This window comes from Brassica oleracea, chromosome C3 (assembly GCF_000695525.1).
Source record: "Brassica oleracea var. oleracea cultivar TO1000 chromosome C3, BOL, whole genome shotgun sequence".
Taxonomy (NCBI): domain Eukaryota; kingdom Viridiplantae; phylum Streptophyta; class Magnoliopsida; order Brassicales; family Brassicaceae; genus Brassica; species Brassica oleracea.
In genome coordinates, this window is record NC_027750.1 from 62227786 (window position 1) to 62240725 (window position 12940).

The 12940-nt window shown below is 33.8% G+C and overlaps 2 protein-coding genes across 2 annotated transcripts; both read right to left on the bottom strand.

The window, feature by feature from the left end:
* Positions 1–634: 634 nt before the first annotated feature.
* Positions 635–3231, bottom strand: LOC106328343 (BTB/POZ domain-containing protein At1g50280). The gene is made up of 3 exons (XM_013766770.1): positions 3077–3231; positions 1833–2999; positions 635–1095 (listed from the first exon to the last, which is right to left on the bottom strand). The coding sequence occupies exons 1-3, from the start codon at positions 3137–3139 to the stop codon at positions 751–753; spliced, it is 1575 nt and encodes a 524-aa protein (XP_013622224.1). The 5' UTR covers positions 3140–3231; the 3' UTR covers positions 635–750.
* A 2069-nt stretch (positions 3232–5300) lies between these two features.
* On the bottom strand, positions 5301–8683 carry LOC106328901 (transcription initiation factor TFIID subunit 15-like). The gene is made up of 8 exons (XM_013767440.1): positions 8554–8683; positions 7921–8073; positions 7471–7811; positions 7184–7375; positions 6562–6645; positions 6052–6133; positions 5806–5929; positions 5301–5719 (listed from the first exon to the last, which is right to left on the bottom strand). Exons 2-8 carry the CDS (start codon positions 8041–8043, stop codon positions 5523–5525), a joined length of 1143 nt encoding a protein of 380 aa, XP_013622894.1. The 5' UTR covers positions 8044–8073; positions 8554–8683; the 3' UTR covers positions 5301–5522.
* Between the last annotated feature and the right edge of the window lie 4257 nt (positions 8684–12940).

Sequence of the window (12940 nt, forward strand, 5' to 3'; positions counted from 1 at the left end):
TGGATTAGTATTTACAAATCCGGAGGTTTTTCCTCGGATTTGAGTCTTTGTATTTTTTAACAAAAAAATTCAAACAAATCCATTATAAAATCAAATTTATCAATAAATCCTTACGATTGAATAACACTTGATTTGATATAGAATTTATGAATCATTAAACCAATAATACTAGATTTAGTTCATATTTTCAAATCCATTAAAATACAACAACCAATAACCCCTACAAGTGCGCATTCGGTTTTTTTAGTTTTTCTTGGTTTTGAGAATATATCACTAAATTGATTTTGGTTTGGTTTGAAATTTAGACTATTCGGTTTGGTTTTGAGTTATATTTTGTGTTCCGAATTCAACCAAAAACGTTTCATATCTCGGTTTATTCGGTGGGAGACAAATTATTCTGATAAAATTTGGCATAGTTCCCTTAATTTCGGCTTATTGATTCAGTTTGTTTGGTTGGTATTTGACGAACTGATCAGTTTTTGTGTACTGAACAAAACCGATTGAATTTTAGCCAAACCAAATATTCTCAGTTCGGGTTCGGTTTATTTTGGTTTGATTTGATTCGGTTTGGTTCAATTTAATTTGGAGCCAAATGGGGATCAATTTGCGTGTATGGTTGTTGATTTACTTGGTAGACAAGTGAAAGGTAATGTTCATAAATTCATAGCTTTTGATATGAAAAACGCAGAACTGATTATTTGTACAAAATTCTGCACAACACTGGGACGCAAGTGAGATTACCATATTACCTCATAACCCTTCTCTGAAACTATCCATAACCTTCCAGTTATATCCTCCTTTAGTCTTCAACTCCTCAGCTAATTTCTCTGATATATCAAAGCCTTTGAGGTGCAACATTACATGCTTCTTGTCTTGTGAGTGTCTACGACTACGACACGTACTCTTGTTTACAAGTTTCACCTCTTGAGTCCTGTGTTCTTGATTTTCACAACTGGACTTGAGTGCTTCAACGGCCACGTCTGGGGGGATCTTAGGGTTTCTGGCAAGCTGTTTGCAGGTCTCCCTTGTTAGTTTCTTGTAATTGAGGCATCGACATATCTTTGTTCGATCTTGTGGTGTCAGATTCGAATGAGACTGTACAACAACAACAAAAAAAAACAAAAATTAGAATCGACTTACTATATAGGGCACTGATATCAGTTTGCAATATAGATTGTAAATATTCTAGAAAAAAAAGATCTAAGATAAAACTGAAATATCATTAGTTCCTTAAAGTTCGTATAGGGAATTTCATAAAATGGATATCTCCAAATTATTATTTTTTTGAATATGGATACTTGCTAGAGTGTTTCACATGGCAAATGATAGTACCATACCCAAAAAGAACTATAGTTTTGAGTTTTTAGTATTTTTAAAAGTGGTAAAAGGACCAGACAGACAAGAATACAGAAGAAATTGTATCGTTGTGAGGTAATCTGACAGGAACCCCACGGCAGCAACAAGACAGTGAAGAAACTGAAGATGACTCCAAGTCTTAAATATAACATATACTCTCCGTGTATAAATGGTATACACATAATCACAAATTTCAAATCTTTATGATGATTAAAAGAATAGTTTCACTCTGTGTTTGATCACTTGATTAGTAGTATAAGAAACCAAAATGTATTCAATAGAAAATTGTATTGAAATCTATCTGTCACTTGTCAGCTTCTGTATGTCCAGTACAAAATAAAATAAAAACTTATTTTCTCTTTTATTTGTCTCACTTTGTATCAAAAACATTTTTTGTTTGCATAGTTGGTGAAGAGATTCATGAAAATCTTTGTCAAATAAAAAGAAAAATTCAAGAAAAAAAAAAAAAAACTGACCTGTAGATAGATGTCAATGGCTCTGTAAACTCCATCAAAGCAATCTCTAGCTGAATCTGGCAAACTCTCTGCAACTCCAAGGAACTTGGATACTTTCAAATTCTGATCTGGAGATATCTCTCTCAAATACTTATCAATCAATCTCCCAAATTCTTTCATCTTTGATTCTTCTTCTATGTTCCTCACAAACACTTTTAACAATCTTTTCACAAGATCAACATTGTAGAATCCACTTTCTCTGCTTCCTCCAGCTGCAGGTATCAGAAGATCATCAAGTGTTGCTTGATCCAACATCTCTCCAATTAAGGTTTCCAAACCAGTCTTTGACTCTCTACTTAGACTAAAGCTGGATAAAACCCGAAGAACCCAGAAGAGTTTCCTGCAAGAAAATGCTGTTTTACCAGCTGAAACCACTCCTCTAACCGCTGTATCAGCTAACTCAGAGTACTCAAGCTTGTTCCTCATAAGCTCTGTCTTGTTTGATTTGGTTTGGAGTTTTGTCTTGAGATAATGAAGAAGAAACTTAGTTAGGAACAAGCTTTTTACGTTGGTTTTGTAAGCTCCAGTGATCCTTATTAGCTTCGAGATGATCAGCGGGGAGAGACTTGACATATCATCAAACCACCACTCGTTGCTTCTTCCGCAAGAAACTGTCCAAGAAGTTAACCTTTTGTCTGATTCGGGCGTGTTCTTGGCCGAAGAAGGCGAAGAATAAGACGGAGAAGAGGAAGAGAAGGCTTCTGAACTCCGAGAGATTTTTGTCAAAGCTGAGAAAATGAGTTTATCGACGAGACCATACGAATCCGCGTGGAGGAACACTTGATCTTGCTCGCAGTTCTTGAGGCTTAAAACGATGTCGTTCCAAGAACCATAGAACACTTCTTCAAGAAAAGTCTCTGCCTGAGTCAAAAGGTTAGAGAAACAGAGCTTCTCTGTCATGCCTAGAAAAACAGAGCAACAGTACAGAGTCGAGACATTTGAGACATCGATTGAGATTCCTCCGTTGCTGTAACAGAACCTTGAAACCAGCTCAAACCCATCTGGTCCACCTGGAAACTCATCGATCTCGATAGTGATGATCTCTGGATCTTTATTCTTCTTGTTTCTCTTCTTCTTGCTCTGTTTTATCATCTTCCTCACGCTCCCAGAGTACTTTGAGATCACATCCTAAAACAGAGCATACAGAGAAATAAGGATCAGAGCATAATCAAGATTCGTTCTTTTAGGTTTGGTTTTTGTTTTACCTGATTGAGGAAGAATGTGTATTCTCCATTGATATTGATTCGGAGATCGTAGAAGAGAGACATTTCTCACGATTTTTGCATCAGAGTATGAAAGCCTAATGAGTCTTGTGACTTGTTGTAAGCTTTCCGCTGTTTATTTTGTGTGTATTTTTGGATTTTATAGAGCAATAATTATAGTGGCCACATGGAAATGAGATATGTATAGTGTTTTATTTGTCTTTATTTACACCAATGCAAATACATAATAAATAAAATATATTAAAGAAAAACTAGACGAATGTAAGACAAAAGTTTGTGTTGAACTATAGTATAATTTTAATACAAAATATATAGAAAACCACATAAATTTTTCAGATTATCTCAAATTCCCATGAAATAAGTTTTAGTTGTTTGTCTTGCTTTGTTGTTTTATAAAAGAATGTTGTTGAACTTTGATTCTTTGAGAAGATTTACTTTAAAAAGAAATTAATATAATTTAATAATTGCTTATCTGATGCACAATTTTCATGGTAATAATACAATTTATTTAGATAAAATAACATATATTAAAGATAAATTAGACGGAAGTTAGACAAAAGCTTATGCTGAACTATAGTATAATTTTTATTTTCAAAAAAAAAACTATAGTATAATTTTATGCAAATATACAGAAAACCACATAAATTTTCAAATTATCTCAAATTCCAATAAAATGATTATATGTTGTTTGTATTGTTTTGTTGTTTTAAAGAATGTTGTTGAACTTCGATTCTTATTCCTCTGAGAAGGATTGACTTTATAAAAAAAAACTACTGGAGTATAATTTAGTATTTTCTTATCCAATTGCACAAATTTTCATGGTACTAAGCTACTGTCTACATATTGTAGTTTTCTTTATGTAAAGAACAATGTTTGTGTTGTTCAGTTCAAAATTTTACAGAAAATTCAAATTCAAAGTTAACAATATCTTTTTTTTTGCTTATATATATATATATTTGTTTGTTTATTTTCATACACGAATAAAACTGATAATTGTTAGAAGAAAAACAAATTAGGTATCTCATACTTCTTAAAAGTGATTCAACTGATGAAGTTTGGTATGGTATTTAACTTCATGTGATCAAAACCCTATATTTTGTAGACGGTATCATAAATAATTGTTTTAGCTAAAAAGAATTCAGTTCAGATTAGTATATCTAGTTATCTATCTAAGATGTGACGAACTAGGATTGAAAATGCCTCGTGTCGAGTTGAACCGTGTAGTCTGGTTCAGTCAAGGCGTCTTGCTTTCATTATCTGGCTAGCTATGTGCAAAAGACTTTCAGTGGGAGATCAAACAAGAGTTTGGAGTCAATATGTATGAATCATATATTTTGTGTGGAGAAGCGAATGAATCAAAGTATCACACACGATACCACTATATGATTTAGGGATGAGCTTAGCTAGGAGCTACGAGCACCACGGTCATGACACCTACGACCTCGGCCGTAGCTACCTAAGAATTATCTAAGGATATATGACGACGAACTCAACGTCATGCTATAAAATCAAAAGCAAGGATTACGTGTTTACATGTTGAAATTATGCCCGTAACCTACAGTTTTCTTTAGACGTTGTGTTAATCGTCTCCATTTACCCTGCTTAATTTTTATATATGTAGTGGTATTTATTTTAGTGAATTCAGCTGTTTATAGTTAAATCGCTTAACTAATATTTTTTGAACAAATCCATTGTAATTTGTAGAGTTGATATCAAATTTAGGTTTTTGGTGTCTTTCATTCCGTATATATTATATAATTTTGGATGACAAAAAAAAATAACTTTGTTTAGCGCCTTCTACTTTGGTAATATTTTTTTTTACTTTAATTTTGAAACAGAGATTTACATCCGATCACATAAAACTCCATTACGATATTGTCATGTTTATGATCTTGTATTTAAAAGTTCTTGTTAAAAATACATGTGAATGTGTGGGGTCTATACAAAAATGGTTTTTTTTTCTTGGTTTATGTGCGAGCTTTATCATCGTATTATTTCCAAATGCGACCATGTATTTGACAGCGACATGATACCAACGTAAACCTTCCCGTCCCCGCAAAATACCAAGCGCCCAATTTTTTCTTATCCTATTTTAGATTTCTGAGAAATTATTATCCACAAATATCTTCATGTTCTATCCTTTTAGTCCGTTTCATTTCAGCGCTGAAAATGATTGGCAATGAACAAGAGGAATCACACAACAAAGTAAAAACCAAACGGACAACTAAAATTAATACAAAAGACAAGAAGACATGGGATAATATCTCTGAACATAATCAGACCACTGAAGTAACAAAAGACTTTAAACTTCACACCATTAAAAGAAAAGGCCAGAGAAATGGAATGTTACCCATCATTGTAGAAATAAAGTCGATAAAACATTAGAAAAGATGAGAGACTAATAATAAAACCCTAATTGAGCAATCTCTCAGTTACGGTACCTGCTTCCACGACCATAGTCTCTGTCCCGGTCGCGGTCATAGTCTCGCTCCTTGCCTCTTTCCCTCTCTCGGCTTCTGCTTCTGCTCCTGCGTCTATGCTTATCGTAGTGATGATGATCTCTATGCTTGTCGCCACCGTCTCTTTGCCTGTCTCTGCTTCTCTCTCTTCCATCTCTATCAACACCTGCAGATAATATATACGCACCGAATAAACACTTTGTTTATCATTACACTAGAGGAGTTCTCTGAGGAAGTTAAAACATAAATTACCTAGTTCCTCGACATCCCACCCAGCACGACCAGCAGCAACAGCAGGTCTGGCGTCAGCTTGGTGTGTTTTAACACGGTACTTCTTCTTTAGATTCCCAAACTCATCATACATTTCACCATCATCCTGAGATTTTTATGACATAAAGTTAAAACGGTATGCACAAAAAAAAAGAACCTGAGAACTCAACTGAACTGCAACAAGGAAAACACAAACACAGAGAACGCTTCAGCGAAAGAATATTTTACTTGTTCCGCCTCACGCCTGCGTCTCTTTGTTTCCTCTAATTCTTGTTCATCCAATTCCTTGTAACCACCACCACGACCTCCCCTATATAGAAAAATAAAATGAATAAGCGCAGGTCTTTCAAGAGAACAACAGGGCCATCAAGCTGTGACCTACACGTTTCTTTAAGTAACTCTAATTTGGCCACGATAAAACATTTCAAGTGAGGTAGTCACAGAAAACATTTTGATGCAGCAGCAGCTTTCTCATACTGAACACAGTGGCATAAGAAGCACTCCGTCAAATTGCAGAAGAGAATACTGTGTTCTATTTTACAATTGTCTATTAGGCCATCTCTAAAGAAGAATAAAAATTCCCTGCTGACAAAGTGACAGCAAAACTACTAAGTATAGAACAGAAAATCTATAAATGTATCCTAAATTCACCGCGAAAACAATTATAATATCAATCCTCAGCTCCACATTGCAAAGAAACAATAAAAAAAGCAAGCTTATCATTGCACTGAGTCATACCTGACACCACCTTCATTCTGACCAGGTTTATTGGTGTTGCAGACATTACATTTTAAACGCTTAGCCCAGTTGACATTGCCGCACCTGATAATTACAATATTAGAACAAATGGATTACAAATCAAATGAACACTAGAAACCGGAACCAGAGCATATATACAAAATGAGAGCAGCCTCTTACTTAAACTAGTGGAAAAAAACATAAGATTCCATTAAACTTACAATCCTAATTTGTATATCTGACGCAGAAAATGAACACAACCTCTGCAAGAAATAACTTTCTCAAAAGAATCTAAGAAAAACTCAGGATACTGGATCAAAATTACGAGTCTACAGCCCACTATTTCAGTTTGACAACTCTCTGAAGGCAATCAACGAAATTAGAATCAACATTTAAAAGATGAAGAACATGGTGCATTCACACATTCTTAGGGCCAGTTTCAGTGCCACATCATTTCTAAGTGAAGGTTTAATCAAAGGCATCCACATACAAGCTACACACCTTTCCATACGTTCATCAGAATGTAAACTTTCTACTGCAACACATTTTTAACAAGTATTAAACGCTCATTATCATGTGAAAGTGAACCAACTATTATTTCAGACCTAAACAGATTACTTACATTGGACAAGACCAATCATTTGGACCAAAAAGACCAGTAGAAGCACCCTTCCCGGGTGGCCCACCATCAGCACCTCCACCTCGGCCCCTTCCACGACCACCACCACCCATGCTGCCACCAGATGCACCAGCTGGTCTGGCAGTTCCGCAACGGTTACAAACCCCACGGAACGCAAAATTCACATTTGTGCAACTACCAATAGAAGAACACTATACAGCTAAAAACTCTGAAATATAAAACTGCAAAAAAACAGTGGATAGATGAAGCTCCTCACCGATATCACAGACCTTGTATTTGGGCACATCCAGTCACCGTCCTGCTGCCATGGCTTGGCGGAAGAATCACCCTGACCTCTCCCCCTTCCAGCACCTCCATCTATTTCCTTGTTAGCAGCACCCCCATCGAATCCAAAAGACTCACTCGGATGATCTCCTCCACTTCTGTTGTTCTTCGACTCCGCCATAAAAACTCCAATGATGCTTCCATGAAAGTCTTTGTTATTGAACCATTCGACAGCAGCCAAAGCAGCGTGCGGGTCCTCATAGGTAACAGTAGCATCTCCTTTCGGCTCATCAGTCTCTTTGTCTCGGTACAGCCACACCTTGGGAGTACCAGTTCGTTTGTCTCTCTAGATAAAACCAAAAACGGTAAGAAGTTAGACATCTTATGGATTACAAGAATTCAATAACGTCAAAAGGTAATTGAAGCAAACCATTAGTACCTGGCTAATACCATACCTTTAGTAACCCAATGGTCCCAAAATACTCAGCCAACATATTCTCGTCAGTGCCTGGTGGTAGATTGGAAACGTAGACTGATCCATTCGTAGGAGGAGCTCCTTTCGTTGAATATCCAGCCATCTTAATCCAATAACGACGCCGTCAAAGAATCTGAAGATGATAAACCAAACAGTCTACTTAATCATAAATACGTCACAAGCATACATACAGGAACACAGATATAGACCTAATCAACACTGAAAAGGCGTTATAATTCAATCAATATAATTTAATCCAATCTCATCAACGCAAATCTATGGCGAATCTGTAAATGATAAACCAAATAGTTTATTTTCAATTCTTCATGCTTAAACGCACCATCACAAGTATTTGTTCTATCACAATCATACATACTGAAACAAAGATATAAACGCCTTACACATAGCAGTCAAAGATGAGCCATAGGACTAGAATAACAGCACGGATCCCAAGGAATAACAATTCTAAACGCTTGAGCTCTCGGAAACGTAACCAGTAGAACAAAAAGAAGAGAGACCGATTTTGGATCCAGAATAACTAAACACGAGGCGAGGCAACGAGAGAAAGGACTAACGAAGATGAGAAAAAAAAAAAAAAAGAAGAGAATCTTACCGGCGATGAGGATCAAGCGGCGACGGAGAGGTCGTCGGATTAGGGTTTGCAGTCTCGTGAGAGATCTCGTGGGGTAATCTCATTCAGTTGTTTGGTTGTTATTTGCTTTTTATTTTTTTTTTAAAACAAGCCTCCGCGAAAATTATCTTAAATTTTGCGTATATATCAAATTACAAAAAAACACAAATTAACTAAATTTCAATTTTCTTACGTTTCATTTACACCATATATATTTTGTGGGAGGAGAAAAACATTTTCTCTGATGTAAAATTTACAAATCCCAATTTTTCATTAACTAAATTTCAATTTTCTTACGTTTCATTTACACCATATATATTTTGTGGGAGGAGAAAAACATTTTCTCTGATGTAAAATTTACAAATCCCAATTTTTCGTGTTAACAAACATATATTGAAAACTAGGGCCGGACTATAAATCAAAAATAATTAGAATAGCTAGAGTAAATTTCTATTATAAAACTTGATATATAAGTAATTAGGGCTGGGCAAAAAATCCGGATTCGAAGAACCAAACCGAATTCGATTCGAAAAAATAGTACCGAATCCGAACCGAAATTGATTAAATATCCCAACGGGTTCAAAATTTTGGTATCTAAATAACCGAACCCGAACCGAAATATCTCGGGTACCCGAATGTAACCGAAATAGATTTATATACCTAAATATATTACTTATTTTTAGATTTAATATATATTAAAAACATTCAAAATATATAAGATACTTTTAAGTTGTCTAAAATACTTGAAAATATACATAAATAGTCAAAAATAAATGCCTAAAATAGCTAAAATATATTCAAAATACTTGAAACATCTATTAATTTTCTATCCAAATATTCAAATAAAACCAATTTATATGTTAATTTTAGGTATTTGGACATATATTATACAAATTTATATGTAATATATTATTTTGTTTTATAAATTTTGAGAAATTTTAAGCATATAATGAATATTAAAATTTTAAAAATAATTTAAATGGGTTATCTGAACCCAAACCGAACCCGCAAAGATCCGAACCAAACCCGAACCAAAATTTAGAAATACTCGAATGGGGCTGAAATCTTTAAACCCGAAAATCCGAAATCCGAATAGATCCGAACCGAACCCGAATCGGTACCCGAACGTCCACTCCTATGAGTGACAATTAGTCAAATGCTTTGTAGGGTTAAGACTATACTATATGTATATTATTTATTTGTGCTTATATTATACTGTAAATGATTGATTTATGTTTATTCTTGCTTATATTTTACTACTCTAAAAACTGTTAAATTTCCATTGAGATTGTGTGTTTTCTGATTAAATATTTTTAACAAAATACAAATTATCACAAAAACGTATGAAAAAAGTTTACAGTAAAATATATTCCATATAAACTAATTTATAATGTAAATTTTGATTTTAATAGTTGCATTATATTTTTAATAACAATTATTATGTAATAAAAAGATAACACTATTTTATTTTTTCTTAATACATATAATAAGATAATAAAAAGCTTCAGACATATTACACTTTACTTTTGATGTATTTCTCTACAATTGTATTTGTTTTTTGGATTTACAGATATATATATATATATATATATATATATATATATATATATTTATAATTTCTTATTTAGAGAATGTAAAAATTAAATCTCAAATTACGGTGATTAAAAAAATATACACCATTGATTCTTTTATATGCTACTATATTTGTAAATAAGTAAACCATATTATCTAAATATACGTCTATAATTTTCTAAATAAATGTTATTGATTTTTTTTAGGAATATGATTTTTACATTAGTTTCTGTATATATAATTAAGTTAGTGTAAATTTAAAAAATTGACTAAAGTTTGTTATTATTAGACATAAGTTTTATTTTATTTATTAGAATTTTGCTTTTTTATTTATTCTAATAGCTGAGTTTTTCAATATTTTTTACATATGCACATATCATTTTATTTAATTTAATATTTCAGGAAAACATAAACTAAAGAGTCATCAACTTTATAGTTATTTTGCTCTCATTTTTTATACTTAAAATTTTTGGGAGTGTGAGAATTGAGAAAATGTAATGCATATATGAAATTATAAAGTTCATAGCATACATGTCTACATTTGTTCGTGTTTCTTTTGGATAACAAAATAACTACATATGCAATTCAAAAATAACATGTTCAAGTATTAGAATTTATACGAAGCTTATCCTTTATTCTATAATTTTAGAAAACCACACTTTGGAATTTGATATTATATTAAGTGATAGCATCATTGGTATATTTGTTAGACCTCAGACCAAATACTCGGACGAACCACTAAATTGACTTTAATTGATATATATATAGTATGTAACTTGAACAAAAAAAATAGTCATAAGTATCTCACAAACGCACTAATTTCTAACCGCAGAACCAACCGTACAATTTTTTTTTATTGTCATCAACTTAAACAGACTCAAACAGACTATGAAAAACCATGTCGGGGGCTATGCATCCATGTGAACGACAAAAGACGGATGTCTCCTATCACTGTGTGCGAGGCTATCTGCCTTAATATTTTGCGTCATTGGTACATGAATGATCTCTGAGCTAAGAAAACTCTCCTTGAGGATCTTGATATCTTCCAAATAACTTGCAAAAGCTGGCCATTCTTCTGATTCCGAAACCATCTTCACCAATTGAGAACAATCTGTTGCAAATGTGACATAAGTTTGACGTAAATTCCACATACACTCCATTGCCCAAACTAGCGCTTCCACCTCTGCATGAACAAAAGGAAAGACTAGCTCAGACATTTCGTGCGCCCATTAGACCATCAAAACCTTCCAAAGTACTATACCAAACTTGTCCAGATAAACCGTCATGTTCCTTCCATGAACCATATGTAAAGCACCATCGTCCTAGTATTGACGGTAGTGTTGCAACCGCTACGTACATATGGTGTTGCCCTTTGTATGTTCAACAGTTTAACCTCACCCCAGAGGGTTGATTTAGTTTCTACTAATTTAAGGGTGTCTGTGGGATCCATATCCAAGTTACTAAGAAGTTTATTATTTCTCCCTTTTCATATATACCATAGTATCCATGCGAACTGATGATCATCCATCTGCGGAAGGATTCGCCAAAAAATATGATCCATATTTGTAAAGAGGGAACTGGTTGGAAAAATAGACGGATTCGATGGTATCTTTGATAGCGCCCATACCTTAATCGCTGGAGGGCATTCGAAAAACACATGGTTTATCGATTTCTCTGGAGCCCTACATCTGGCACAACATATATCTCTTTGTATTCCTCGTGCTCTTAAATCTTCCTCGTACAAATTTTTTAAAACCGCTAGAAACTGCAACCACCCGCATCCGCAAATTTCCGCAACCGCAACCGCAACCGTTGCGTTTGAACCAGTCAGGCCCTAAGTTGGGCTCCGCCGCAGGTATTGTTCGCCTGCCAAGATTACTGTATGTAATCACTATTAAACCCGTATGTAATCCCTTTTATTTTGTCCATACAATATACAAAAATTGAAATTGAAATGTATATTATCTAATCAACAAAATTAATTACTATTTAATTAGTATAAATTTAAGTGATTAATAATAATAATGTATCATTTTAAATAATTGTAAATATAATATGGTAATTATAGCTTAGTATTAGTGATTTTTTAATCCGTAAAATATAAATATATGGTATTATTTGCATACCTATATTATTGATATACCATGGATTTTACCTATTTTAGCCATGATATATAAATGTTTTATGAGTTATTTGTTATATTTTGGAGTCTTTTTAGAGTATTTACAAGTTCATGAGTGTTTTGGAGATATATGATTATTTTTGGGCATTTTGGAAAAAAAGTTAGAAGAAACTCGTTGATGTCCATCGAACCAGTCTAGAGTCGACATTTAGAGTCAACCATCGATCGACCAACAACTCTTGTCGTCGATCGATAGCGAAGCGCGCAAGGCCTGACCTGGTTCTCAGCCGACTTAAAGCCCAAGTTCCACACCATTAATTTACACAAATATCCCTAGCCGACCTTAACGTAATATTTATGTGCTTTGTCATTGTTTTGGGCAACATACGCTTTCATACTTTCTACTTTTCACATCAAATCATATTTAAGGTTTTTAGTAGTTTGGAGAGAATATTCAAGACTCCTTCAGAGATTTGTACTGAAACTCCAGTTTTTCTACCTTATTCTATCTATGCAGTTTATTCAAATATTTGCTATGTTCTGCTTTGTTATGTCTGAGTAGTTACTCTTGTTAGATTTAGGGTTACAAGTAATGTTATGCGGGATTAGCCCAAAATATAGATACGTTAAGGTGATAAAGATTTCTTTCATAGGAATTGTTATTAATGCTTTTGT

Excerpts from the sequence above, each read along its gene's own strand:
- LOC106328343 (XM_013766770.1), bottom strand. The coding sequence starts at position 3,139 with ATGTCTCTCTTCTACGATCTCCGAATCAATATCAATGGAGAATACACA. Across the intron at positions 3,000-3,076 it reads ACACATTCTTCCTCAATCAG|GATGTGATCTCAAAGTACTC; the intron begins GTAAAACAAAAA and ends GCTCTGTTTTAG. Across the intron at positions 1,096-1,832 it reads CCATTGACATCTATCTACAG|TCTCATTCGAATCTGACACC; the intron begins GTCAGTTTTTTT and ends GTTGTTGTACAG.
- LOC106328901 (XM_013767440.1), bottom strand. The coding sequence starts at position 8,043 with ATGGCTGGATATTCAACGAAAGGAGCTCCTCCTACGAATGGATCAGTC. Across the intron at positions 7,812-7,920 it reads GGACCATTGGGTTACTAAAG|AGAGACAAACGAACTGGTAC; the intron begins GTATGGTATTAG and ends GGTTTTATCTAG. Across the intron at positions 6,134-6,561 it reads CAGAATGAAGGTGGTGTCAG|GGGAGGTCGTGGTGGTGGTT; the intron begins GTATGACTCAGT and ends TTTTCTATATAG.